The following is a 26,161-nucleotide window of genomic DNA, read 5'->3' on the forward strand; positions in this document are numbered from 1 at the left end:
CAAGAAACGAATGAGACGGGACACAAATGAGACGGGACACAAGACGAATGAGACAGGAAACTAAACAAATGAGACGGGACACAAAACGAATGAGACGGGACACGAAACTAATGAGACGGGACACGAAACGAATGAGACGGGACACAAATGAGACGGGACACAAAACGAATGAGACGGGACACTAAACGAATGAGACGGGACACTAAACGAATGAGTCGGGACACTAAACGAATGAGACGGGACACGAAACAATTGAGACGGGACACTAAACGAATGAGACGGGACACTAAACGAATGAGACGGGACACTAAACGAATGAGACGGGACACTAAACGAATGAGACGGGACACTAAACGAATGAGACGGGACACGAAACGAATGAGACGGGACACAAATGAGACGGGACACAAAACGAATGAGACGGGACACAAATGAGACGGGACACAAAACGAATGAGACGGGACACAAATGAGACGGGACACAAAACGAATGAGACGGGACACAAATGAGACGGGACACAAAACGAATGAGACGGGACACAAATGAGACGGGACACAAAACGAATGAGACAGAAAACTAAACGAATGAGACGGGACACGAAACGAATGAGACAGGACACGTTTTGGGGATTCCACATAAAAAATACAAAGTCTAATTGAGGCCAAACTATTATGTAACTGATGAAATATGCAATTTATGTTCCTTTTGAGCTCGTACCTGAGTTTAGACTGACATGAGCCTGGCTGTTGTTGCAGCGCCCGTCGATGGCCGTGACTGTCAGGTTGTACATCTGGCCGCAGTGCATGCTGGGTAGCTGGCAGCTGGTTCCCTCAGTGGAGCATGAGACACTGTGACCGTCCGGGCCGTAGCCTTGGACGGAGTACGAGGTCACGCCATCGCCCTCCTCCCAGGACACCACGCCAGTGTGATTGTTACAGAACATGTCGGCCATGACGTGCTGAGGCTCACATGGACCTGTGGACAGCCACGCCCACAAACATGAACAACTCCCATAGAATTGTTGAAAGGCACAACGAAGGCTAATCGGCTTTGCAGAGTCCATAACGGGCACATATTATTATTACAATTTTAGCCTTAAAACATGTTCTTACTTTGACATCTCATATTTTAGAACTTAGCACTCAATCTACTGGCACCAGGGGAAAAAAACTAAAAGCTATCTTGCCTCGACATGCTGACGTAAGCACACAGTTGTGATGAGCGTGATTTGATGGCAGATATGCACAGAACGAATCTGGCAAGGATATATGGGCTTAAAAACAGAAAAGATCTCTGAGTTCTACCTGTAAACAGAAACTTTGTACTGAGTGTTTTCCGAGGCTCAGAGTGGAGAGGACTCCACTCTGAGCAGGAATACAGATTGAGTGCACAACGTTATAAAATGGTTATAAGCTCAAATATACAGGTCATTAGGTCATGTGGTCATTAGTCACAAAGCTGATAGTCAACTATAAAAATAAAAAATATCACAATAATATTTTGATACTCATAATCCTTATCTGGACTATACAGACTATAAAACACCTAATAAAAATACAAATAAATAAATAATTGATTGCCTAATCGTCTGTTGGAGAGGATGTTTGCAGACTAGAAGACTACTGACATAACTACTCTCTTGTATAAAGGAGAGGTGAAAGGCCCATGGACACGCCCCCATGGACACGCCCGCGGGCTCTGAAACAAGCTGCACAGGTTGGCGCTTTACCCGTGTAGATCTCGACCGCCGCGCTGGCGTGGCTGCTGCACGCGCCGTCTGAAGCCGCCACAGTGAAGGTGTAGTTCATGTCACAGAGCAGCTGGCTGAAGGTGCACCACGTATCGCTGCTGTCACAGACCTCAGTGAAGCCGCCCACACTCTGAGCCACGCTTCTGTAGGTGAGGGCGCCCCTAGTGTTCTCCCACGTCAACTGCACGTCTTTGCTCTCACAGTCCAAGGCAGCGCGGACATTCTGTGGGACGCAGGGAACTACAAACACATACACGGAACAGATTAAATATCAAATCAATCAAGAGTAGAATTACATGTTATCATTTGTGTAAGAATTCAATATTTCAAATATATTCAGAGCCTTCGACAAACCTGTAAAGCACATCATAAACAATGCAAGCATTCTCTCTATAAGTCCAAAACTGAAACCCTAGAAATAAAAGGTCTAAACAGCCAATAATAACTCATTGTTAATGTAAATTTATTGGGAAGATTAAAGTCCAAATGTCCTATGAGGCCATCAAAGAACATTTCAATTTAGAATATCTTCAAATAAGTGATTGGTGAAGCAGTGTAAATGCTAAAATATGTTCCCAAGGTTCAAAAACAACCTCAATAAAAGTAATACGGGAACAGATTAATAGTCGAAAATGCCACGTGGGACTCTATTGCTGTAAATAATGTCCCAAAGTGAACGGTCACCTGAGTTCTGCTGCAGGACGTCACTGGACACGTTGCAGAGGTCATTGTACGCCACCACGCTGACGTTGTACGTGAAGCCGCAGAGGAGGCCCTCCAGGACGCACCGGTCGGACGAGGAGGTGCAGCTGGCCTCGTCCTCCTCGAGCCCCAGCGCCTCCACGTAGTAGCTGACCCCGGCGGTCTGCTGCCACTGCACGGCGATGGAGTTGGTGGAGCAGTTGACGGACGTGGTCAAGCCCTGGGGACGACACGGCGCTGCGGAGACGACGAGAGGAACGGACGTCACGCTTTAGATCGATGCGGTCGGAAAGTCAAACTGTGCGGCGGCCGTATGTTCAGTTCACGACAAGTGTGAATAATGTTTACGACAAGTGTGAATAATGTTTACGACAAGTGTGAATAATGTTTACGACAAGTGTGAATAATGTTTACGACAAGTGTGAATAATGTTTACGACAAGTGTGAATAATGTTTACGACAAGTGTGAATAATGTTTACAACAAGTGTGAATAATGTTTATGACAGTGTTCACACCAAAAGTCTGATTTCCGTAGTTATCAGATTATTGAAACGAAAGTAAACGGGGGAGAGCAAACAGTAACAGCAACCCTAACCCTAACCCATATTATTTGTAATCTTCACACTGACAACCACAAGAGGGCGCTCTAGGCTCTAAGCGACGCAGAAGAAGAATCTGCACTTCCTCTGCCTCTGGAGTTTGTGGAGTTGTTTAGAAGTGACACAGAGGAAGAAGAATTCAAGAAGTGACACAGAGGAAGAAGAATTCAATGGATTTAGTGATTTGGGGTAAGGCTGAGCAAAATAATATGTCTATTTGCCGTAACCCGACCGACCCGGTATGAAACTAGCCGACTGAAAAAAAAAAACGTCTGCATTTTGTTGAAAAAACTTCAAAATCTATAATTTTTCAGTTATTTCGCCGACTCACCGACCTGTCTTTCCTAAACCGCTGTGTTGAATATTTTTATCACGTTGGCAAACCTATCTTTCATCCTAAAGGACTGCATACGTACACCTATTCACCATGTTCTCTACTCAGTTATTATTTTAAATTGCGTTTCAAGATAAAATGTCTGTTTTTGCTCAGATTTAGTCTAATAAATTCCCCCCAAAAATGCGACTTATATATGTTTTTCTATTCTCTATTATGCATTTTTTGGCTGGTGCGACTTATAGTCCGGAAAATACGGTAATTGGATTGCTCCCTGATGGTTCGCACTCGGCGCAAGTGGCATTGACACGGAAAATTGTCCAAATAAAAAGGGGAAAACGAATATGGCAAAGACAAAAAAATTAAAGACAAAATGTAGAGTTATTCGAATCAATCAATCAATTGCGCTCGGTCTTCCAAGTAGAACAGTTCCTCTATAATCCATGGATCGGTTGTGTTTTCCACGATCGGTTTCATTTTGTGCATGTGAAATCAGCACAAATTATTGAGTAATCTGATTATTCTAGTATTTTTTTTTCTTGTTCTGTGGATATAAATGTAAGATGTGTGGCTTTCTGAGCATCATCAGACATAAACATGGTCTATAACAGGACTATTTTACACCGCTGCAGCCGGTCCTGGTCCTGGTCCTGGTCTAGTCCGGCTTTAGTCTTAGTTTGGACACAGTTTTGTGATTTATTGTTTATATCTTGAACAACTGAACATTGTTAACTTAAGACAGGTTTTTAGGATTTTCTCATTTTGACTTTATTTGGTGTATTTATACCTGTTGTACATAAAGATTATAGTTTTACACCAATCAAAGCAAAATTTTCAATATATTTATCTTAACTGCATTTTAGTTCAATGACTCAACCAACCTGTAGGGGACACTTTAAGACAAGCGTGTTTTAAGAAGTGTCGACTAGAGGATGATGACGCTGTATGTTGTAAGATAATATAGACATTGTCATAATTGTACATTTGGCGTATGATGACAAAAAGTGAAAGTAAGACGACAGAAGCGGCGCTGACCTGACTCTGACATCACACCGTTACTGGGCAGACTTCTGCAGAGCGTGTTCTCGGCCTGGACGGTCACGGTGTACGTCTGACCGCACTGCAGGCCGCCCAGCTCACAGTTGGTGTTGTTGGAGCTGCAGGTGGACACGTCTCCGCCGGACGACAGCGCCGTGGCTACGTAGCTCAGGGCGCCGTCGGAGAACATCCAGTCGGCAATGAACGTGTCAGTGGCACAATCCAGCACCACGGCGCCCATGTCCGGAACGCACGGGACTGAGAGGCAGCGAGAGAGAGAGAGAGCGTTGAGAGAGAGAGACAGGTGGTTAAAATAACATTACAGTTCCGTGACAGAATGTACATTAAAGACCATTTGAAATAAGACCACATGTTGACCCTAAAACCATAAAATAACAATTACACTTTCAATGATCTGTGTCGCATTGATCAATCACAAAGACTTTACTGTATTCACTATAAAGTGCATAAATCTACAAAATGTATAAAATCGTATCGTTTGTAGGAAAGTTCAGTATTTATTATTATGGCAGTTTCTTTGTCCTAATGGAGAGCTGCATATTTATATGTTAGTTATATGTTATGTATAGTTATTGCTATACTTCTTGGCAAAATAATAATAATACACAATAATAATAATAATAATAATAATAATAATAATAGATAATAATAATAAAGTAAATAAATAATAATAAAATATATAATGCATAACATAATAAATAATAATAGTGGATAATAAATATAAATAATAATAAAATATATAATGCAAAAATAATAAATAATAATAATAGAACATAAATATAAATAATAATAAAATATGTAATGCATAAAATAATAAATAATAATAGATAGTAAATAGAAATAATAATACAAAATTAATAATGCATATAAATAATAACAAAAAAATAAAAATAATAATCTCGCTCTCTCCATCGTGTGACATTTTAAGATATATACTTGGCTTGTTTTATGCAGAGTTAGGATAGGCAGGGTCAGTCACAGTACCGGATTCGAACAGTGTGGCGGGGCTGGGCAGACTGGCGCAGATGTTGTCCCTGGCAACCACTTGGACGCTGTAGGCCTGACCACACATCAGGCCTGTGAGCATGCACGACAACGTGTCGGTCTCGCAGGAGGACGACGTGTTATTGGCGCTTTCAGCATGCACTGTGTACATGAGCGCCCCCTGGCTGGCGTCCCACGTCACCGTGGCCTCGTTCTTGCTGCAGTCCATCGTCGACACGTGGACATTAGTGGGGACGCATGGCACTGCAAAGATCAGTCCAAATCAAAACGTTTCAAATCATTCATTGTTTCAAAATGCAAAAGTTCCACAGAACATCTTTCAAATAAACTGGAAGATAGAAGAAATCTGATACAACAACAGTGCGAGTCTGTGTCTGGTTCTGTCTCTGGTTCTGTGTCTCTGGTTCTGTCTCTGGTTCTCTGCCTGGTTCTGTCTCAGGTTCTGTCTCTGTGTCTGGTTCAGAGTCTGGTTCTCTGTCTGGTTCTGTCTCTGATTCTGTGTCAGGTTCTGTCTTTGATTCTGTGTTTGGTTCTGTGTTTGGTTCTGTCTCTGGTTCTGTGTTTGGTTCTGTCTCTGGTTCTGTCTCAGGTTCTGTCTCTGTGTCTGGTTCAGAGTCTCGTTCTGTGCCTGGTTCTGTCTCTGGTTCTGTCTCTGGTTCTCTGCCTGGTTCTGTCTCGGGTTCTGTCTCTGTGTCTGGTTCAGAGTCTGGTTCTGTGCCTGGTTCTGTCTCGGGTTCTGTCTCTGTGTCTGGTTCAGAGTCTGGTTCTGTGCCTGGTTCTATCTCTGTCTCTGTCTTTGGTTCTGTCTCTGGTTCTCTGCCTGGTTCTCTGCCTGGTTCCGAGTCTGGCACCAGTTGAGGCAGAACCCTTGCAGAACCCTCACCTGACATGAGCTGGCTCTCAGGGCTGGGGTCCGAGTTACAGGCTTGGTTGGAGGCCACCACACTGACGGAGTAGGACTGCCCGCAGCGCAGGTTCGGGATGCCGCACTGCTCCTGGTCGGACCAGCAGGTCTGGGTGTTGCCCTCCTCTGACGTCACGGTGGCCGCGTAGTACTCTCCGCCCACTGAGCTGTTCCAGGAAACCACGGCGATGTTGGCGATGCAGTTCATGTAGCTGCTGACCCCAGTGGGAGGACAGGGCTCTGGAAATGAAACACAGAAGATAGATTTGCTTTAGAAAGGAAGCCAGTGAAAAAGTTGGTTACACGTTATTTGTTGTGTTATTGCTTTGTCTCAAATGTTCCAAAGAATGTCATTAACAATCAGGAAACGTTTATAGCCAGCAAAATTCACTTGGTCTTAACAAATCTGTCTAGTATTTATAAATTACAGATATTTTTAGTGGTAGATGGAAAAATGCAGGAAATAATAAATAATCTGCATGAAAACGTCTATTTATTTTCCATTTTAATGAAAAGATACATTATTATCACAATCAGGGCTGCTCAATTAGCAATTATTTAAGTAATGGAAAAGAAAACCGCAGCTAAGCCTGAAGTTTAGACCTTTACAAACAAAATCTGATACGTATCTGACTCTTTGATTAGTTTAAAAGTTCCGATTTTTCTCTTTTACATCATTTTAATCAAGGGTTATTGACTAATATATTTTTCAAAGCATAAAAATTTGCAGTGGGAGATAAACAAAAATTAGCATAACAAGTTGACATTTTTTTGGGGGGGATATCGAGGTTGTGATCTGTAATTAAAAACCTCAATAAAAAAAAGACAGCTAAAAGCGTCATAAAAGTCTAAAATGATATTTCTGCACTTCTTAATCGTTTTCGTCCTTTCACGTTTTGACCGACACTCGGACCTCAACCCAGACATTCAAACACTCATCTTCGCACATTCCTGACGCTTTATTAAACTATTCTCATCAAGATTGAAACCTAACTTGACGTGTGCCTCTTGCAGCCGTACGAGGCGACTTTTACCTGACTGAAGCTTGGCGGCGGGACTGGGCACGCTGGTGCAGTGCGCGTCCACAGACTGCACAGACAGGAAGTAGTCGACGCCGCACGAGAACTCGGAGAAGTACGCCCACGTGTCGTTGGTGCTTTGCTGGATGGTGTGCCCGCTGTCGCTCTGCGCTGTGGCGATGTAGAAGTCCGCTGTGCTCACGGCGTCCCAGGAGAGGCTGCCCACCTTAGAAGTATCGAGAGCATGTTGTAGAGGGGGGGACGCTTTACGTGTGCAGGTGGCACCACTGAATGAACGAGTATCTGACCGTGTATCTGACCAAAACTTAGGGTGAGCAGAGTTTAAAAACTCAAAACTGGGACACACACCCGGGTTGCCATGTGGGTGATGATAAACAGTAAAAAGCGCTGGTAATTAAGTACACTGCAGTATATTTCCACTGATTGACAGTCTTCAATCGGTGGAAATGAGTGCTTTTCTGTGTGTTTTGGTTATTCTACAGCCATATTTTCTATATTTTGACCTAAGAACCAACAATATATTCCCCATTTACTGTTGGCGAGTCTGAATGTGGTCAAAAACTGTGACAACTGTGACACTTCGACCTCCACCATGTTAGATTTTAACTGTATTTTTTATCTGTCTGAACCAATTCTGTAATTTTTCTTGTATTTTACTGAGCTAATGTTAATAATGAAATGTAACGTGCTGTAATTGTAAGGAAATGTCTACTTTTATTACTGTTGTTGTGTACTCACCTGCCCAGGGACTGTAGATTGAAAGTAGCAGTGGCTAAATCTGGTGCAGATCATCTTTTCTTTTGAAGATGAATGATTTTTGTACGTGGTCCCTGACAAATAAAGACTAAACTAAACTAAAATAGGTCTTGCACAAAACCGGGACAAATCAACGGTTTTGGATACCTCTGTCGGGACATGGGACACAGGGCTCAAAGCTGGGACTGTCCCGGGTAAATAGGGACTGGTCTGGTTACCCAGACTCCACTCACAACACTTACAGTCCACTGGTTTCACATCATTATTCAATACCGTATTTTCCGGACTATAAGTTGCACCTTTTTTCCATAGTTTTGGTAGATATATTTATACGTATATACTTAAACTCTGGAGTGACTTATACGTAATATTATTTGTTATATTTCACACTTGCAACCACATTTCATACTCGAGTGCGACTTATATACGTTTTTTTCTTTTCTATTATGCATTTTTTGGCTGGTGCGACTTATACTCCAGAAAATACGGTACTGATTAGCGTTTTGACACCGTTCCAAGCTCTTTAACACATTTTTAAAACATAAAAAACCTACCTTCATGGAGCAATTGAAAGTCGCCACTACGTTCTGCGGTATGCAAGAGGCTGAGAGAGAGAGAGAAATGATCCGTTAAATGAAAATAAATGAAAATAAATGTTGGTTTCGAGCGGGTAAACGTGTGCGCACCCATCCTTATGTAGGTGGTGTTGCTCTCCAGGCTCTCGCACTCCTCGTTAAAGGCCATGACGACCACCTCGTAGACGTCGCCGCACTGCAGGTCGTCCCAGGTGCAGGAGGTCTCGTTGGTGGTGCAGTTGTTCGTCGAGCCGCTCTCCCCGACCGCGAAGGCGAGGTAGAAGTCGGCGCCGTCGGCCGGGGCCCAGCTCACCGCGCCGATGTTGTTCTCGCAGGCGGTGTAGCTCTTGACGTCCCGGGGCACACACGGGCCTGAGGAGAGACACGAGGAGCTGCTTAGTCGGGACGACCAAAACAAAACAATAACACGGACGCTAAAAGATACTAGAACGAGAATCAGAACGAGATACGTGGATGTAAACAAGTACCAATGCTGAATCCAGTCCAAATCCAATTAAATATAGAACAAATTTGGCCTTTTTCTGAACATTTTTTACCTTTAGCAGCAGAAGTACAAAACCACATGGTAATAAAAATAGAAAATATTTTGAACAACAAATTTCATAACTGAGATTGTAAACTAACAAGGACAGTTTTTTTATTTTTAAATTTTTTTAATGAAATATGAATATAAGGGTTTTTCATCTAAATAATAACTTCAGTTTGCTTTAAGATGAAAACATGGCCAAATAAAATGAATTAACAATTAACTAATAATGAATAACCACAAATTAGGATAAAACTGAGCAATTCCAGATTTGATTTTCAATTTTTTCCAGATTTTCAATGCTTACATCTTAGGGGAAATCCTCAAGTTTCTACAAAGTGACAATGATGAAAAAGCTCGTAAAGTTGAATGTGTGTTTGTGTCATTTGCTTCACCCTCATTGTTCCTTTAAAAAATATTACACGTTTTTAGTTTGGGCATCGCATGAATGGATATTACTTAATATTTAACAAACTCTATTGATGCTTATTAAGACATTAGTTTGTGCATAATAATATCAATAATATATATTTCAAGCAGTAATACATTTTTATGTGAAAACAATAATATTACAGTATAATACCGTATTTTCCAGACTTTTTTCATAGTTTTGGCCGGGGTGCGACTAATACTTATATTTATACTTATATACTTATACTCCGGAGCGACTTATATGTGATATTATTTGTTATTTTCACACTTGCAACCGCATTTCATACTCCAGTGCAACTTATAAATGTTTTTTTCTTCTCTATTAAGCATTTTTTGGCTGGTGCGACTTATACTCTGGTGCGACTTATAGTCCGGAAAATACGGTACTTGCAAACGATTTCCATACAGGAAAAAAAACAAACCTTAATATTTGATACGTTTTGTTCTTTGTGTATAATGTTCCCCATCTTTAAACCGTCCTTCATCCCCGTTCTTACCACTCTGGTACTGCACAGACTGGCTGACGGTGCCGGGGCACGACTCGTCGGAGGCTCGCACGGTGACGGTGTAGATCTGTCCACATGGCAGCTCCACCTCCACCGTCGTGTTGGTCGTTTGCAGAGACGTGACGTATCCCAAGTTCCCGGCGACGTCCACGGTGTACAGCTCCGCCCCCGCCGTGTCCGACCAGCTCAGCTCCACCATGGGGTCGTAGCACGAGCTTTGTGCGGCCAGGTCGCTCGCCGTGCAGGGCCCTGGCAGAAGCAACCGCAGAGTGTGTCAAGGGCGGGTTCAGCGGACATCGCAACAAACTACAAAGTCAAGAGCCGGGGTCGGGTTCAGGGGACGTCACAACAAAGTCAAGAGCCGGTCGGGTTCAGGGGACGTCACAACAAACTACAAAGTCAAGAGGGATTCAGGGGACATCGCAACAAACTACAAAGTCAAGAGCTGGGGTCGGGTTCAGGGGACATCGCAACAAAGTCAAGAGCCGGTCGGGTTCAGGGGACATCGCAACAAACTACAAAGTCAAGAGCTGGGGTCGGGTTCAGGGGACATCGCAACAAAGTCAAGAGCCGGGGTCGGGTTCAGGGGACATCGCAACAAACTACAAAGTCAAGAGGGATTCAGGGGACATCGCAACAAACTACAAAGTCAAGAGCTGGGGTCGGGTTCAGGGGACATCGCAACAAAGTCAAGAGCCGGTCGGGTTCAGGGGACATCGCAACAAACTACAAAGTCAAGAGCTGGGGTCGGGTTCAGGGGACATCGCAACAAAGTCAAGAGCCGGGGTCGGGTTCAGGGGACATCGCAACAAACTACAAAGTCAAGGGTCAGGTTTAGGGGACATTGCAACAAACTACAAAGTCAAGAGCCGGGGCCGGGTTCAGGGGACATCGCAACGAACTACAAAGTCAAGAGGGATTCAGGGGACATCGCAACAAACTACAAAGTCAAGAGCCAAAATACTGATGTTTTTTCCTGGTTTGTGTTTTATATGCAATGACGCTTCACATGAGACAAAAACTTGCACAAAATGTTAAGTCTTCAACCCTTTATACTGTGGTCTTATTGTAACTTGTCGACTACAAAAAAAAAATTATGTTTTGATGAACACAATCGTTATCTGCACTAAAAAGACTCATGCTAAACGACCTTTTATAACAAAGACAGAGGCGTTGTTGACTAAACAATTTCAAATATTTCCACTAATAATACACTTTATTCTTACATTTTCTCTATTTAAAAACATTCAGCCACCATGTATCACTTTAAAATGTCTCGCTGTATGTTTGACGAGATGACTATTAAAATAATTGTTAGTTGCAGCCCAATTCAGCACAAATAAACTATGGCGAATTAATTTTATCATTATTCAACCCTCTAAATGTGATTTCTTTTTTTTATGTGGTAAGTTTGTGGTGCCAATTCCTTAACAAATAATATCAGTAAACGATCAGTAAACCTCTAAACCAGTTTAAGCTATGCAAGACCTTCTCTCCATTTGAAATCATGACATACTTTCTAGAATGCAGCCTATATGTCAAATCAAACAAGTAGCTGCTGCATACTTTCATCTTAAAAGCGTAGATAGTCACCTGTCCCCGTGCTCACGGTCTCACTGGGTTCGCTGATGGCCACATCGTTGCTTGCTTCAACATAAAAGTCGTAGGTTTCTCCACAGTCAAGGTTGGTGAAAAGGCAGGGTGAGGCTGAAGTGTTGCAGACCGTCTTGACCCCAGAGCTGGACACAGCGGTGCCCAAGTACAGCACGACCCCGTCTTCGTCAGCCCAGAACAATGTGGCCGTCCATGTGGCGCACTGGAAGTCAACGCCCACGTTCTCAGGTTTACAGGGTCCTGTGGAAGACCAAAGGAGAACGTTTGAGCATATTGGTAACTGCGCATGGAGAAATTTAGACTTGTCGGCCACAGACTTGGGACGTACTTGAGACTTAATTGGGACTTACTTGGGACGTACTTGGGACGTACTTGGGACATACTTGGGACATACTTGGAACTTACTTGGGACGTACTTGGGACTTAATTGGGACTTACTTGGGATGTACTTGGGACGTACTTGGGACATACTTGGAACTTACTTGGGACGTACTTGGGACTTAATTGGGACGTACTTGGGACATACTTGGGACTTACTTGGGACTCACTTGGAACTTACTTGGGACGTACTTGGGACGTACTTAGGACTTACCCCTGGTAGTTTCCCAAAATACATCCTTGAGTAATTTCTTGGAATATTATAATAACTAGTAATTGAGTATTATTATTTTAAAGTAACGTCACTTGAGTAACATTTATGGCTACAAAGCAGATTCATGGGTTTCAGGTAAATTATTGCTTCCTGATTTGAAGGATTTTGAAGGACCATAGTGGAGACCATTGTGGGGACCATAGTGGGGACCATTGTGGGGACCATAGTGGAGACCATTGTGGGGGCGACCATAGTGGGGACCATTGTGGGGACCATTGTGGGGACCATAGTGGGGACCATAGTGGAGACCATTGTGGGGACCATAGTGGGGACCATTATGGGGACCATAGTGGAGACCATTGTGGGGACGACCATAGTGGGGACCATAGTGGGGGCCATAGTGGAGACCATTGTGGGGACCATAGTGGAGACCATTGTGGGGACCATAGTGGAGACCATTGTGGGGACCATAGTGGAGACCATTGTGGGGGCGACCATAGTGGGGACCATAGTGGAGACCATCGTGGGGACCATTGTGAGGAGAATAGTGGGGACCATAGTGGGGACCATTGTGGGGACCATAGTGGGGACCATAGTGGAGACCATTGTGGGGACTATAGTGGGAACCATTGTGGGGACCATTGTGGGGACCATAGTGGAGACCATTGTGGGGACTATAGTGGGAACCATTGTGGGAACCTTTGCCTGAAGCCTGTGGAGAGTTGTACGGACGGTCTGTTTGTAGTTTGACTCACGTGTTTGGAAGGTAACTCCAGTCTCCGTCTTCACACTGCCCTGATGGTTGATGGACACGGCTGTGATGCTGTAGGTTTGTCCACACTCCAGATCCACCACCTCACACTTGGTGTCAAACTCACTCCCCCCACAGGACACCTGGTGGCCGCTCGTTGCCACTGCGATCATTTCATAGGAAGTAGCTCCCAAGGCCGGTTCCCAAGCGATCACGGCACTGCTGTTGTAATAGTCAACAAGTACGGTCACGTTTTCAACTGGGCAAGGACCTGGAAGGAAAGACAAGTATTTAGGGCTGGACGATGTGGCAAAAACGTCATCACAAATGTAGTTTTTTAAGCAATTTGATATTTTATTATTTAAAAAACTACGAATATGGCTTTTAACAATAAGATAAGAGAACCCTTAATCACTCCACAATGGGGTAATTTCAATAAGGGTCTTGAACTTCCTAAATATGACTTTAAATAAACCTCAGCACAATATCAAAGCCCTACAGCTGTTCAAATGTTCAGTCATGCTGCTCCCACAGCTTGGAACACTTTTCAATCAAGAAACTTTGGAAACTGGTTTCTTTTAATCCTATGAACATAATCTACACGTTTTAAAATGTAAATAAATGTTAATAGATAGTTGAGGATGTACAACAAATGACAGATGGTGCTTTGTGGAGTAACACATGAATGAAACACTATATCAGAGTTATCTAGACCAGGACTAAATGATTTGTAGATTTTTCTTACTTAATTCCATTCTTTTATTTCCTTTCAGTTTCTGCAATGTACTAGACTTTCCCAGTGATATTGACAAAAAACAAAACCAAATCTGGTCTCATTTCTTCCTCTCCACAAAAACCTCCAAGCAAGTGTTACAAACGTACCCGCTTCAACTTGTATGGTCTCCGATTCGGTGCTGTTCATTGTCGCTCCGACTGCGATGACTTGGGCGTAGTAAATGACACCGCACTCCAGGGCGTCTACTTCACAGAACGTCTCCACTGTTTGGCACTGCAGCGTTTCACCGTTCCGTCCGGAGAGAGTGGCCACGTAGGACACGGCGCCCACACTGGGCTCCCATTGCACTACCGCCAAATTTGTTGGAAGCTGAACGTCGACTTGAATGTTCTTGGGTGGGCAAGGCTCTGAGGGAGGATCAAGGAAATGTTCAATAAAAGTGAATCACGTAAAAGGTTTTTCTTTTACTTTCCTTGATGGTAACTTTCTTTAAAAGACAATTATGACGCATTATTTGCAGTGTTATTGAAATTTTAATGATGTGTCAACTAAATAAACTAAATATATTTAAATACATTTGAAAATCAGGTGCAAGATAAGGTCAAAATCACATCTCATTCATTACCTGTTGTCATGGAATTGGTCTGGTTGGCGGCGATGCCACTGGGGCATTGGTCGTTGTAAGCCGTCAAAGTGAAAGTGTAAGTCTGACTGCACTCCATGTTGTAGAGGGCGCAGTACGTATCGTTGGTCGCACAGTCGGACACTAAGCCCTGGTCTGTCACGGCCTCCACCGTGTAGCGCTCTGCTCCAGGATCCCGAGCCCACAGAGCCTGGCCTATGGACAGGCTGTAGTCTGTGCTGAGGATCTCCGGGACACATGGACCTGGAGCACACAAGACATGTGCGTCAGCAGCCTGGGACTTCATTTTTCATAGTTTCAGAAATCTATTTTGATTATTTAAACAGAACTGAGTAACTCTGGCGATAGAGCTCCCCCTCCTGCTCCCGTGTGAAAATACATTGTCATAAAGTAGACCCAATAGCTTTATTTTGGTCATCTTTATCATAATAAGAGTGTAATTACACACAAGACAATTTCACATATAAATATAGAAAAGGGCCAGGGTTTCTCAGAAGAGTTGTCTTACAAGGCTGGTTTTCCACTCAGAGACAGCAGGGGGCGACAACGGACACTTCAAATACCCCGAAAATACTTATTTAACCATCACAGCGACTTACAAAACATGTCATAGTTCTTTACTGATTATTTACATTCTATTTCTTTGTTTTGTGACTTAAATGCTTATATTCCTGTTCTGTAAAACTCTCTTACTTTGTGGAAATATTGGAAATGCAATAATCTAAATATTTCCACCTGAAACTATCGCATACACTTCCATCTATTCAAAGATTTAGAGCGTTTATCCAACATAACGTGTGGGCGTCGGCGTTTCTTACCGGTTCCCATCGTTCCGTTCATTTGACCCGTGGCGTTGCACGACTCTCCCACGGCTAACACTTGGACGGTGTAGCTGTCGCCGCACTCCAGGTCTTCCAGCTCGCAGTGCGTCGTGGCGGCCGTGCTGCAGGTAATGACGTGCCCGGAGACCGACGTTCCCGTGACGACGTAGAGGATTGCCCCGTCGCTCGGGTACCAGGACACCAGCGCCGAATTCAGGAAGCAGTCGAATTCCGCCTTGATATTATTAGGAACGCATGGGACTGGAATGGAAAAAGGTCAGGGATGTCAAGACTAATGACAAGATGTATGTGTGATTATACAAGTCTAGAAAATACAACAAAAATACTACTACTAAGTCTCTATACTGGGAAAAAAAAAACACTGTTAACTTTACTTCACTCCTTCAGAAAGTTTTAATTAATTATGTCAAGACTAATCGGTTTATCAAAGTACGTGTGATTATACAGGTCTAGAAAATAAAAAACAAAGGCAAAAATAAGTCTCTATAATGGAAAAAAACAACATACAGGCTGTTTTTGTCACATTTATGTTTCCTTCAGAAAGCTTTAATCAATTCAACTGCTTAAATAATAAAGTAAAGATAATTGGATGCAAATTAAACAATTTTTTGTTTTTTTTTAATTGTGATGTTTCTACTCACAAAATGTACTAAAATGTTGTTCATCACTAGTTTCCTGTACAAATAGCTGTTCCCGTGATCTTGCTATTGCTGGGAAACCCTACCCTCTCCAAAACGTTTAAGAAGTTATTTTTTGTAAATTCTGTAGTAAAATCAGTTTTGCCCGGGCACAGATATTATTGTAAAAGCGTCGATTCGGGTCAAAAGGAGGCTGCTGTGTGCTGTCTGCATCTAATTATACAGCGTTTTATTGTTGATGTGAGCTGCACCGCGACGGCAAAACTCGCCCCGGCCTCTGAAAGTTGTGGAAAGCGCTGAGAAAACCCGCCGCGGTGAACGTTCAGGACGCGACAGAGTTACGTTCAGGCACAGCACCGCCAACGTCAAAACCAAAGCGAAAAGCTGGCCGCGCGTTTCGTACCCGATGGCGTGTCGACGACGGCGGTGGACAGGCTGTCGCAGTGCCCGTCCGAGGCCACCAGGGACACGTGGTAGATGAGGCCGCAGCCCAGGGTCCCGACGCTGCACTGGCCCTCCGTCGTGGCCTGGCAGCTGGTGACCTGGCCGTAACTGTCCTCCACCGTGGCCAGGTACGAGTCGGCGCCCTCGCTGTCGGCCCAGGACACCAGCATCGTACTGTTGCCGCAGCTGACCACCGAGGAGAGGTCCTGCGGCGTGCACGGCGCTGCGGGACAGGAAAGAACTGGTGTTAAAAGTGTGTTTGCTGCTGGTTTACAAGACGAGCAGGAACGACTGTGAGGACGCCCAAGACATATTCTGCTTTTGTCTGCTGTATAGTTATAATCTATGACAACTCGGGATCATTGTTCTGTATTTTGGACACTGTTGAATCCTGCGAGTGTCACAGATTAAGAGAGAAAATGGTGAACAAAGTATTGGAGGTTGGTGAAAAGCATAAATAAGATGGCTCAAACAGGCACCAATCACTCTAAATACAACTTTGAGTCTGTAAATAAGAAGGAAAAGCAATTATAACAGGGTTTGTAAAGCTTTTTAAAGTAAATTATGCACAGAATGTCTCCTTTAAGCATGTGAGGGGAAGAGTAATGTTAAAATTATTCTCTATTCACCCCATTTTATCAGCAACTTTTTTTATTTCAATCCAAACAAGTAAACCTAAATTCATCTGGCTCTTATGTCACACTTACCGTATTTTCCGGACTATAAGTCACACCTTTTTTCAGAGTTTTGGCCAGAGTGCAACTTGTATTATATTCATACTTATATACTTATACTCCGGAGCGACTTATATGTGATATTATTTGTTATTTTCACACTTGCAACCGCATTTCATACTTTTTTTCTTCACTATTATGCATTTTTTGGCTTATAGTCCGGAAAATACAGTACTTTACTTTATCAGTAAGAAAGTCTGATTTCATAAAGCTGGTCACAGGCTGGAGGAATGCTGGTCCGTCAGACAAATCTCACTCTCATGAAATAAGATGTTTCTTCTCACAATAATTTCAACACAAAAAGGAGATTTTGTGAGATCCTTTCAAACGGTTGATCTTTATACTTCAAAAGGTCATATTTTATTCTTGCTGTAATTTCCCTGGACAGTTTAACTTAATCATGTTGTAAGTTGCGTTCCAGGGCTCCAACAATTATCGTATTTTCTGGACTATAAATCGCACCAGCCAAAAAATGCATAATAGAGAAGAAAAAAACATATATGTGTTGCACTGGAGTATGAAATGCTGTTGCAAGTGTGAAAATAACAAATAATATCACATATAAGTCGCTCCGGAGTATAAGTATAAATATAAATATAAGTCGCAGCCCGGCCCAAACTATGAAAAAAGGTGCGACTTATAGTCCAGAAAATACGGTAAACGTAATAATCGTTCTTAAATGTTAAATGTCATCATTATCTGGATGCAAACTGTAAAACATGTGACAAAAGAACTTTTAAAACAAAAACAGTGAAACAGTCATACATTCTTAATGTTGAAAAATGGATAAACAACTCTACAATAATTCAATATCTTTACAAAAACGCTCTATTTTGAAGCCTCAAGTCCACATATTTCAGCCTTTATTTGGTCATAAAAGTAAAATAGGAATAACAACAGAGGCCAGTGAAGTGCAAAGACAACCCTGACGCTCACGTACCGGTCTTGATGGAAACGTTGTTGCTGGCTTTGCTGTTGCAGTCCATGTCCTCCGCGGTGACGGCGACGCTGTAGGTTTTGCCGCACTCCAGGTTGGCCAGCTCGCAGTGGTTCTCGTGGCTGGAGCACCGGTCCACGTGGTCATCCTGGCTCACCGCGGTCACTCTGTACAGCTGACCGCCCAGGCTGTGGTTCCACGACATCGACGCCAAGTTGCTGGTGCAGCTCAGAGTGTAGTCCAGGTTTTCCGGGACGCAGGGCACTAAAAAGAACGAAGAGACGGTGAGAATGCGCTTATATTTGAAATGGTGAAAGAAGTACTGCGGTTTGTTGCGTCAGAAAAAGTACAGAAACAACGACTGACTCAAATAAAAGTAGCGCATGTAAAAATACACTTGAAGGTCCCATAACATGCAAAATCGACTTTTCAGATCTTTTAACCTTCTTACATTGCTATTTGTGCTTCATATATGTACCCAGAGTGTTTTTTTGATTGATTCCCGCAGTATTTAGCTATATTACAGACTATCTCCTTTCCTCGAATCTCCAAACTGACGGGCGGTGGGGCAATACCGCGTCATACCCACAGGCACGCGTCACCATCCCCCCTCACCCCCACAGATATATATATATATATATATATATATATATATATATATATATATATATATAGATATAGATATAGATATAGATATAGATATAGATATAGATATAGATATAGATATAGATATAGATATATATAGATATAGATATATGTGTTCTGCGCACGCTGTAGAATAAACACCAGATTTATGTAGTCTCAAAGTAGTGTTGATCTGAAGTTCTATCGTTTCTCACTCGCACGGGGCGGGGCGGGGCGGCGCAGACAGCTGTGGGGCTACGTCACGGGTGGGCGGGAGAGCCAGATCGCTCTTCGCAAGGGTGGGGGCGAATATCAAACCAAGCCGTCTGCATTTCCGGGTTGATGAGGGGGTCCAAGGTCTGGGTGATATTTCTTAACTATTATGTTAAGGGTGTTGTACAACCCTTATTATTATCAATTATACACTTAGGATAGACTACGAAATGTGAAAAAAGCATGTTATGGCACCTTTAAGTACGTCACGCACATTTTTGATCAGCATTAAAGTGTAAAGTGTCTTTTTTTACTATTTATTTTTTTTATTTTTACCATAAAACAACAAAAACAGACCTATGGAAAGAAAGACAGAAGGAATATAAAATAAAATAAATTTTAAATTATTTATTTTTTTAAATACAGAGCTGGGCAGGACCAAAGAGAATTCAGGATAGGTAAAGAATAAAGGTAGAACGAAATAAGGTGGGAGGCTTAAGGCCAGGACTTAAACTCAAAACCTTTAGGCAGGATGGGACCGCAAATGTGCTAAAACACAACACCACAAAAAAGGAGGGGAAAAAGTCTTTTAATTTTTCTGTCCTTTTCAAAATGTGGTGGAGTAGAAAATACAGAACCTGCTCTCAAATGAAGTAAACGTAAAAAAGTATTCAGTGCAAAATGCACTCTGCTTATTACTCTCGGAGAGACGCTACAATGCAAACTTAGGATCCACAAATGTCAATTCTTATCATACTTTATAAGGGAAACTTTCCATGATATTATGTCCTTTTAATGGACAGCGATCACATCTATGGGACTGAAGAAGTAAAAAGTTGGACAACGCTTCGTAGCTCATTCAGTCTGTAATCATAAATAATACTAAAGGCTAAGAACTAAGAACTAGCACCTGTCCGGGCCATCCCTCTGGTTTCAGAGCTGTTGCAGGTCCGTCCCTCCGCGGTCACCAGCAGGAAGTACATCTGACCGCACGGCAGGTCGCTGATGTCGCAGCTGTTGTTGGCCGAGGTGCAGCAGTCCGTCCCCCCGTTAAAGTCCTCCAGCGTGGCGGTGTAGGACACGGCTCCAGGAACGGTGTCCCACGAGATGGAGACCAGGTTGGCCTCGCAGTCGACATGACTGATGACGCCCTGCGGGGAGCACGGGCCTATGGGAGCAGAGCGGAGGGGGGTGAGGGTCCGACAAATGAACAAACATCACCATCAAACCGACCGACACCCAGACACTAACTCAATGCTATAACTGGAATCAAAACTAAATACTAATTTGACCAGGTATTGCTATTAAAAATCACATGAATATGACATAATTTAATCTTTTATGAATTGTTTTAGTGCGATCTGAATGTTTATCAGAACTAGTTTGAGACGATAATGGTAATATTTGGGAAACGGCTGTTATTTTGTGGTGGAAATTACATTCTCTTGTATTGTATGATTCAGTTCTACCACAAATTATATGAAAATCAGTATCAAGTGTCACGTTTTATCCTAAGTATCAAAATCAAATTGTAAATTAGAGTCATATGACAACACTACATTGTTCTGAACATGTGCCAAATCTGAAGATCAAGCACAATGTTTATAATAATAAAAACTCTGCAGCAAATAAAAACCAACAACAATAAATTAAAAACACACAATAAAACATGTGTTGTAATCTTTCATACAAGCCTTAAAAGTGATATTTCTGCACGTTTGTGAATCATTTTACAATCTGTCTGATACGCACACATTTAAAGACACGTTTTAGAAGTTTTTTGTGAGTGAAAAACATAGATTATTGCGATCGAGATACTAAAAAAATGCCAGGTATGCAGTTTTTGTCAGCATTGCCCACCCTTAATAACACATTACCTACACACTGACTTACAAGGAGGATTCGTGAGCGTTAAGTTTGAGCTCGTGAGATCTCGATTATTGATTATCGGTCCGCAGCGAGTGACCAAAGCCTCCGGGTGCCGTACCTGTTTCAATCGTCCGGGCGTTACTGGGCGCGCTGGAGCAGTCGCCATTCCGGGCCTGGATGGTGAAGGTGAAGTTCTTGCTGCAGGCCAGCGTGGGCAGGAAGCACAGGTCTTCCGACGTGGAGTTGCACTCGAAGGTCTGGACCCCGCCGGCGTCGTCCGTGGCCGTGATGACGTAGTCCTCCGCCCCAGCCGACTCCGAGCCCATGACCCAGACCGAGTTCGTCAGGCAGTCGATTTCCACGGCCTTCAGCTGAGGCACGCACGGGACTGAAGGAGAGATGCGAGATGAGCATCGACAGTTTGTTCCATGTGCATAAAACATCTACTAAAGCACAATATATAAGATCTAGAGAAGAAGAAACAAAAGAATTGGGACTAAACCGGGACTAGATCTGCGCTAATCCAGAAGTAAAAAAGTATCAAAACTAAACCGGGACTAGATCTACGCTAATCCAGAAGTAAAAAAGGATCAAAACTAAACTGGGACTTGATCTGCGCTAATCCAGGACTAAAAAAGGATCAAAACTGGGCTCAAACGAAGACCAAACAAGTACAAGTGTGAAGATTCAAACATGTCCTTATTTGATCTTAAATTTAGCCTGTTTTAGCCCAATGTGGATTGTATTTGCCCTTGTTCTAGTCCTTGTTTAGTCCTGGTCTGAGCACAGCTTTAGTTATGGGTATAAAGGTAGAGGCAGATAGCGCGCTGACGTCTAGGGACGGTCAAACATGGGAAAGAATCAATCTAAAAGCGATGTGTCCGTCCCTGAGACGCCCATTACGCTGATAATGTCAAATAAATATGGGAAAGAGTGTCTGGAGTGGCGGATCACTAGGCACGGACAACATTTATGATTCATGTCAGCAAAACTTGTTAAATTGAATGAATAGAAATGAAGGTTTTGTGATTCTAATGCATTTTTTTTCGGTCATGTGAAGCACTTTGAATTGCCTTGCGTATGAATTGTGCTCTACAAATAAACTTGCCTTGCCTTTAAGTCCCGGTTTACCAGAAGTCTAAATTTGGATCTACTGCAACCAAACATACAGTAACATAAGGACATAAGCATGATCACGTCCCTGGTCCGGTCCTTTTCTAGACCGGGTTTTTTCTGGTCCATTTCCTGATTTAGTCCCTGTTTAGTTCAGTTAGTTTGTGTGTGGTGTTTGTGCAAGTTTGTAAAAGGATTGAACGTCCGAAAAACAAAGTTCAATCAATAGCAGAAATATTTATACCTCAGTCAAAATGAACGCGATTTGACGTCAGAAATAAAATAAGTCGGGTTGATTTTTGTTGTTGTGAGGCTCCGAAATTTGAATAGTTTGCAGAATTTTGCGTCAATCATGCTAGCCGTTAGCTTGTTGATATTGAAAACCCAAAAATAACCTAAAATCTGTTAAGTCGTAGCTTTAGTTTGCTAAATATTTGAGTTAAATAGCGTTTGTTAAGAGAGTTTCATGGCATTAATCTTTTATAAAAACATGTAACATCTCACACCTGGACTAGTCACTAAGCAAACTATCTAATACATTAAAACCAGTCGATATATAAAAGATAAATAAATATAGTATGGATGTAGTTTGTAGTAGTTAGATGTAGTTTGTCCACATACCGGTTGCTAAAGTAAAAGACATCTGAGCATTCGCACACTTCATTTCGACTCAAATTGGGGAATCTTACAAACCACGATTCGTCAAACGAGCGTGAACGTTTTTGACGATGGAACGGTTCCTTGCCTGTTCTGAATGCTATTGGAGCGGTGCTGATGCCCACACACCCGTCCCGGGACGGCGTGACGGTGGCGTTGTACTCCGACCCGCACGGCAGAAGGCCCAGGTCACAGTCGCCGCTCGAGCCGTTGCATTCGTGCATCGCTCCGTCGTCGCCGACCGCGGACACCGAGTACAAGACGCCCGGCGCTCCGTTGGCCCACGACACCGACGCCCGCCCCGAGTCGCAGGCCACATCCACGGCCAGGTCAGAGGTCGACAGTGAGCAAGGAGCTGGACAAGGGCGCACGGAGGATTTTTATTATAATACCACTAATAATAATACATTTGAACACTAAAAATACATTTAAACACAAATAATAATACATTTAAACACTAATAATAATACATGTAAACACTAATAATACATTTGAACACTAATAATAATACATTTAAACACTAATAATAATACATGTAAACACTAATAATACATTTGAACACTAATAATAATACATGTAAACACTAATAATACATTTAAACACTAATAATAATACATTTAAACACTAATAATACATTTGACCACTAAAAACACATTTAAACACTAATAATAATACATTTAGACACTAATAATAATACATTTGACCACTAATAATAATAATAATAATATAATTGACCACTAATAATAATACATTTGACCACTAATAAAGAGGCTAAAAAATGAGCTGATACTTTTTTTTTTACATTTTTGACGGAGGGAAATAAAGTTAGGCTTCAGCGATTATGCACTAATTAAAAAAAAATATTAAAAATTGTTTTTATAAATTGATAGTTCTGCACGTCTTTGTATTCATTTAAAAGTAAAAAAATAAAATAAAAGAGTCAAGTAAGTTCATGGCAAAAATCAAAAAAGGTGGCAAAAAGAGGTTATAAGCGGATTTATTTCACTTATTTGTTTAATTTTATGATCCATTTTGTTGTTTGCAAACACTGACGTCGAACTATGACGGATAAACAACTGTCTGGGATAGTTTGCAACTATGTTTATGAACGGATAAAGTGTTTTCTCCCCGGCAGTCGCTTCCTTGCACTTCTTATCCGACAAAACGCCTTGTAAATCAGTGTTGGCCACGTTCAGCCTCATTCTCTCCACAAACGGGCCATTATCCTGGACTTAGAGCAGTCAAAAACTCACCTGTACTGAATGGATGAGCGGCGCTGCGGGAACTGTTGCATTTGTCCCCGACGGCTTTGAGTTTCATGTTGTAGTTCATGCCACACGTTTCCTCTGGCACCATGCATTTACCGTCACGCGCGGCACATCCAATGTCAATGCAAAAGATTAAGGTCCCATTATCATCAAATAAATAAAACTCAATCGCTCTCGACATGTAACCCTCAATGGCCCAGCTGACGTTGAGCGATTTGGCGGGACAGTCCATGTTGGCCGTGATGTTCTGAGGCACGCACGGAGCTGCGGCGAAAACGAGAAAAGACAAAGGTTAAAACGACACGTGACGATAGCGACGACGGTAACGGTTAAACTCTTTAAAACTCTTAAAAGAATGAGGCGCAAGAGTACGGAACGGAACATACCGGTAATGTATAAAGAGTAAAAATGTGTGGATATTTATCTATTTCAAGCGTTTGTTGGTTAATTATTTGACCGCTAAAAAACAAACAACAACAAAAAGTACATATGATAAATACTGATTCCTAATTGTCGATATAGTGATAATTGTGACTAATTAAGGCTGTACAGTATGGTACCAAATTATAGTTATATTAGACTTAGATTAGATTGCACAAATTTTGCTTTGATAAGATTTCAGTTTAACGCTAAATTAAGAATAAATCAATCAGTAAAAACAAGATTTGCAATAAAAACACGGCAGAATGAAACACTTAATGAGTCGTCAAAGTTATTAATTCGACTCTGAACGGCACAAAAAAGTAACAAAAACGGCCTCACATGTGCAAAGAAATAGCAATTAAATATTGAGCCTCTAAAAATACAGGTCCATCTAACATTTACTGCATGTCACGATAACACATTTTGAGGCGCGACATAACTACAGAAAAATGTCACAATAGAAAATAATATTGCAAGTACTTTAGGCCATTGACTCAAAATCGTACAGCCCGATAATTCTAATAAACCCTTTACAACAAATAAAAGGCAGAGTGAAACACTGTAGCGCTTAGATTGTAAATAATTAATCATAGATGTTTCTAATTGAACTTTCTACAGCTAAAATCTTGTCATTTTACAATCAAATAACCCAAATAAAAGACGTGCATGCGATAAATGTTGAGCGCCCAAAGTTATAGCTCAATCATTAATTAATTACTTATTCGTTTAAGTCGATACAGTGCGATATAAACAATGGCAGAAAAAGCCCTTTTACCCGTTTGGTGGACCTGCATGTTGCTTCTGGCTCCCACACACTTCCCATCGACTCCGGCCACATACACGCTGAACGTCTGACCACACGGCAGGCCGAGGATTTCGCATCTGGCGTCGCCGGACTCGCAGGTCCAGATCGTGCCCTCGCTGTTCTCGGCCGCCGCCCTGTACGTCACGGCGCCCTTCGACGTCGCCCAGTTCACCGCGATGTCGTTCGAGTCGCAGGACGAGTCCACGCTCAGGAGGGTCGGCGGGCAGGGGGCTGGGGAACAGAGGGGCGTTTGAACAGCTGAAGGAAGCGAGCTGAATATACGGAATATATATAGCTATAACCTTTTTTCAGTCAAAGTTATAGTACCATTCCTGGAATTTGCTATAATGAACTATAGCATCAGCCTGCCCTGGGACGACAGGTGGAAAGTGGCACATGAGCTACGACCCGGTACAAACCACCTCTCCTGTTAAAGCAGAACTAAGTAACATTTTCATCTTTTTGAGCGAAGTTTAAATATGTCTTATCGGGGCGTTCAAAGTGCCCGTCGTCGCCCCCTGATGTCTCAGAGCGGAAAACCAGCCTTGCGACGTTTCAGGACAACTCTCCTGAGAAACCCTGGCTCTTTCTTTATATTTGGCAACGTTAAATGTTTTTGTCTGTGATTGAATGTCTCTCATCGTGACGAAGAAAGAAGAAAATGTGACAATAAATAAAAAAAACTTAAGGAGATGCATTTCATTTATTTTGATGATATTGGAAGGTTAAGGATTTCCCTGTTGTTTGGTTGAAGTGTCAATAATCACAATATTTCTTCACAACAACACGTATTATTAACTGGTTGAAATTGTCTGAAAAAAATATTAAATTTAAAAAAAATCTTTAAATTTGCTTAAATTGTCAGTTGCAGTCTCTTCCATGAATGATGTTTTTATTTGTGTGTGTGTGTGTGTGTGTTTGTTACTTATACTCTGGAGCGACTTATATGTGATATTATTTGTTATTTTCACACTTGCAACCGCATTTCATACTCCAGTGCAACTAAAAAATGTTTTTTTCTTCTCTATCATACGACCTATACTATACC

The 26,161-nt window shown here is 42.2% G+C and overlaps 1 protein-coding gene across 1 annotated transcript in view; it reads right to left on the minus strand.

Moving 5' to 3' along the window:
* fndc7b (fibronectin type III domain containing 7b) overlaps positions 1-24,117 on the minus strand; it is a 36,037-nt gene extending 11,920 nt beyond the window's left edge. Inside the window, exons 1-21 of the mRNA XM_072438049.1 lie at positions 23,871-24,117; positions 22,706-22,972; positions 20,966-21,235; positions 19,889-20,146; positions 18,145-18,405; positions 16,430-16,693; positions 15,365-15,628; positions 14,529-14,789; positions 14,050-14,310; positions 13,172-13,438; positions 11,804-12,064; positions 10,202-10,459; positions 8,837-9,097; positions 8,705-8,754; positions 7,389-7,599; positions 6,334-6,594; positions 5,430-5,693; positions 4,422-4,682; positions 2,435-2,689; positions 1,730-1,990; positions 718-975 (exon numbers count right to left, since the gene is read on the minus strand). Of these exons, the coding sequence (XP_072294150.1) occupies positions 718-975; positions 1,730-1,990; positions 2,435-2,689; positions 4,422-4,682; positions 5,430-5,693; positions 6,334-6,594; positions 7,389-7,599; positions 8,705-8,754; positions 8,837-9,097; positions 10,202-10,459; positions 11,804-12,064; positions 13,172-13,438; positions 14,050-14,310; positions 14,529-14,789; positions 15,365-15,628; positions 16,430-16,693; positions 18,145-18,405; positions 19,889-20,146; positions 20,966-21,235; positions 22,706-22,972; positions 23,871-24,117 (5,221 nt within the window). The remainder of the gene's footprint in view (positions 1-717; positions 976-1,729; positions 1,991-2,434; positions 2,690-4,421; positions 4,683-5,429; positions 5,694-6,333; positions 6,595-7,388; positions 7,600-8,704; positions 8,755-8,836; positions 9,098-10,201; positions 10,460-11,803; positions 12,065-13,171; positions 13,439-14,049; positions 14,311-14,528; positions 14,790-15,364; positions 15,629-16,429; positions 16,694-18,144; positions 18,406-19,888; positions 20,147-20,965; positions 21,236-22,705; positions 22,973-23,870) is intronic.
* Between the last annotated feature and the right edge of the window lie 2,044 nt (positions 24,118-26,161).

This window comes from Eucyclogobius newberryi, unplaced genomic scaffold, assembly GCF_026437365.1.
Source record: "Eucyclogobius newberryi isolate DKJ021-1_F unplaced genomic scaffold, fEucNew1.0.hap1 SCAF_9, whole genome shotgun sequence".
NCBI classification, from domain to species: Eukaryota; Metazoa; Chordata; class Actinopteri; order Gobiiformes; family Gobiidae; genus Eucyclogobius; species Eucyclogobius newberryi.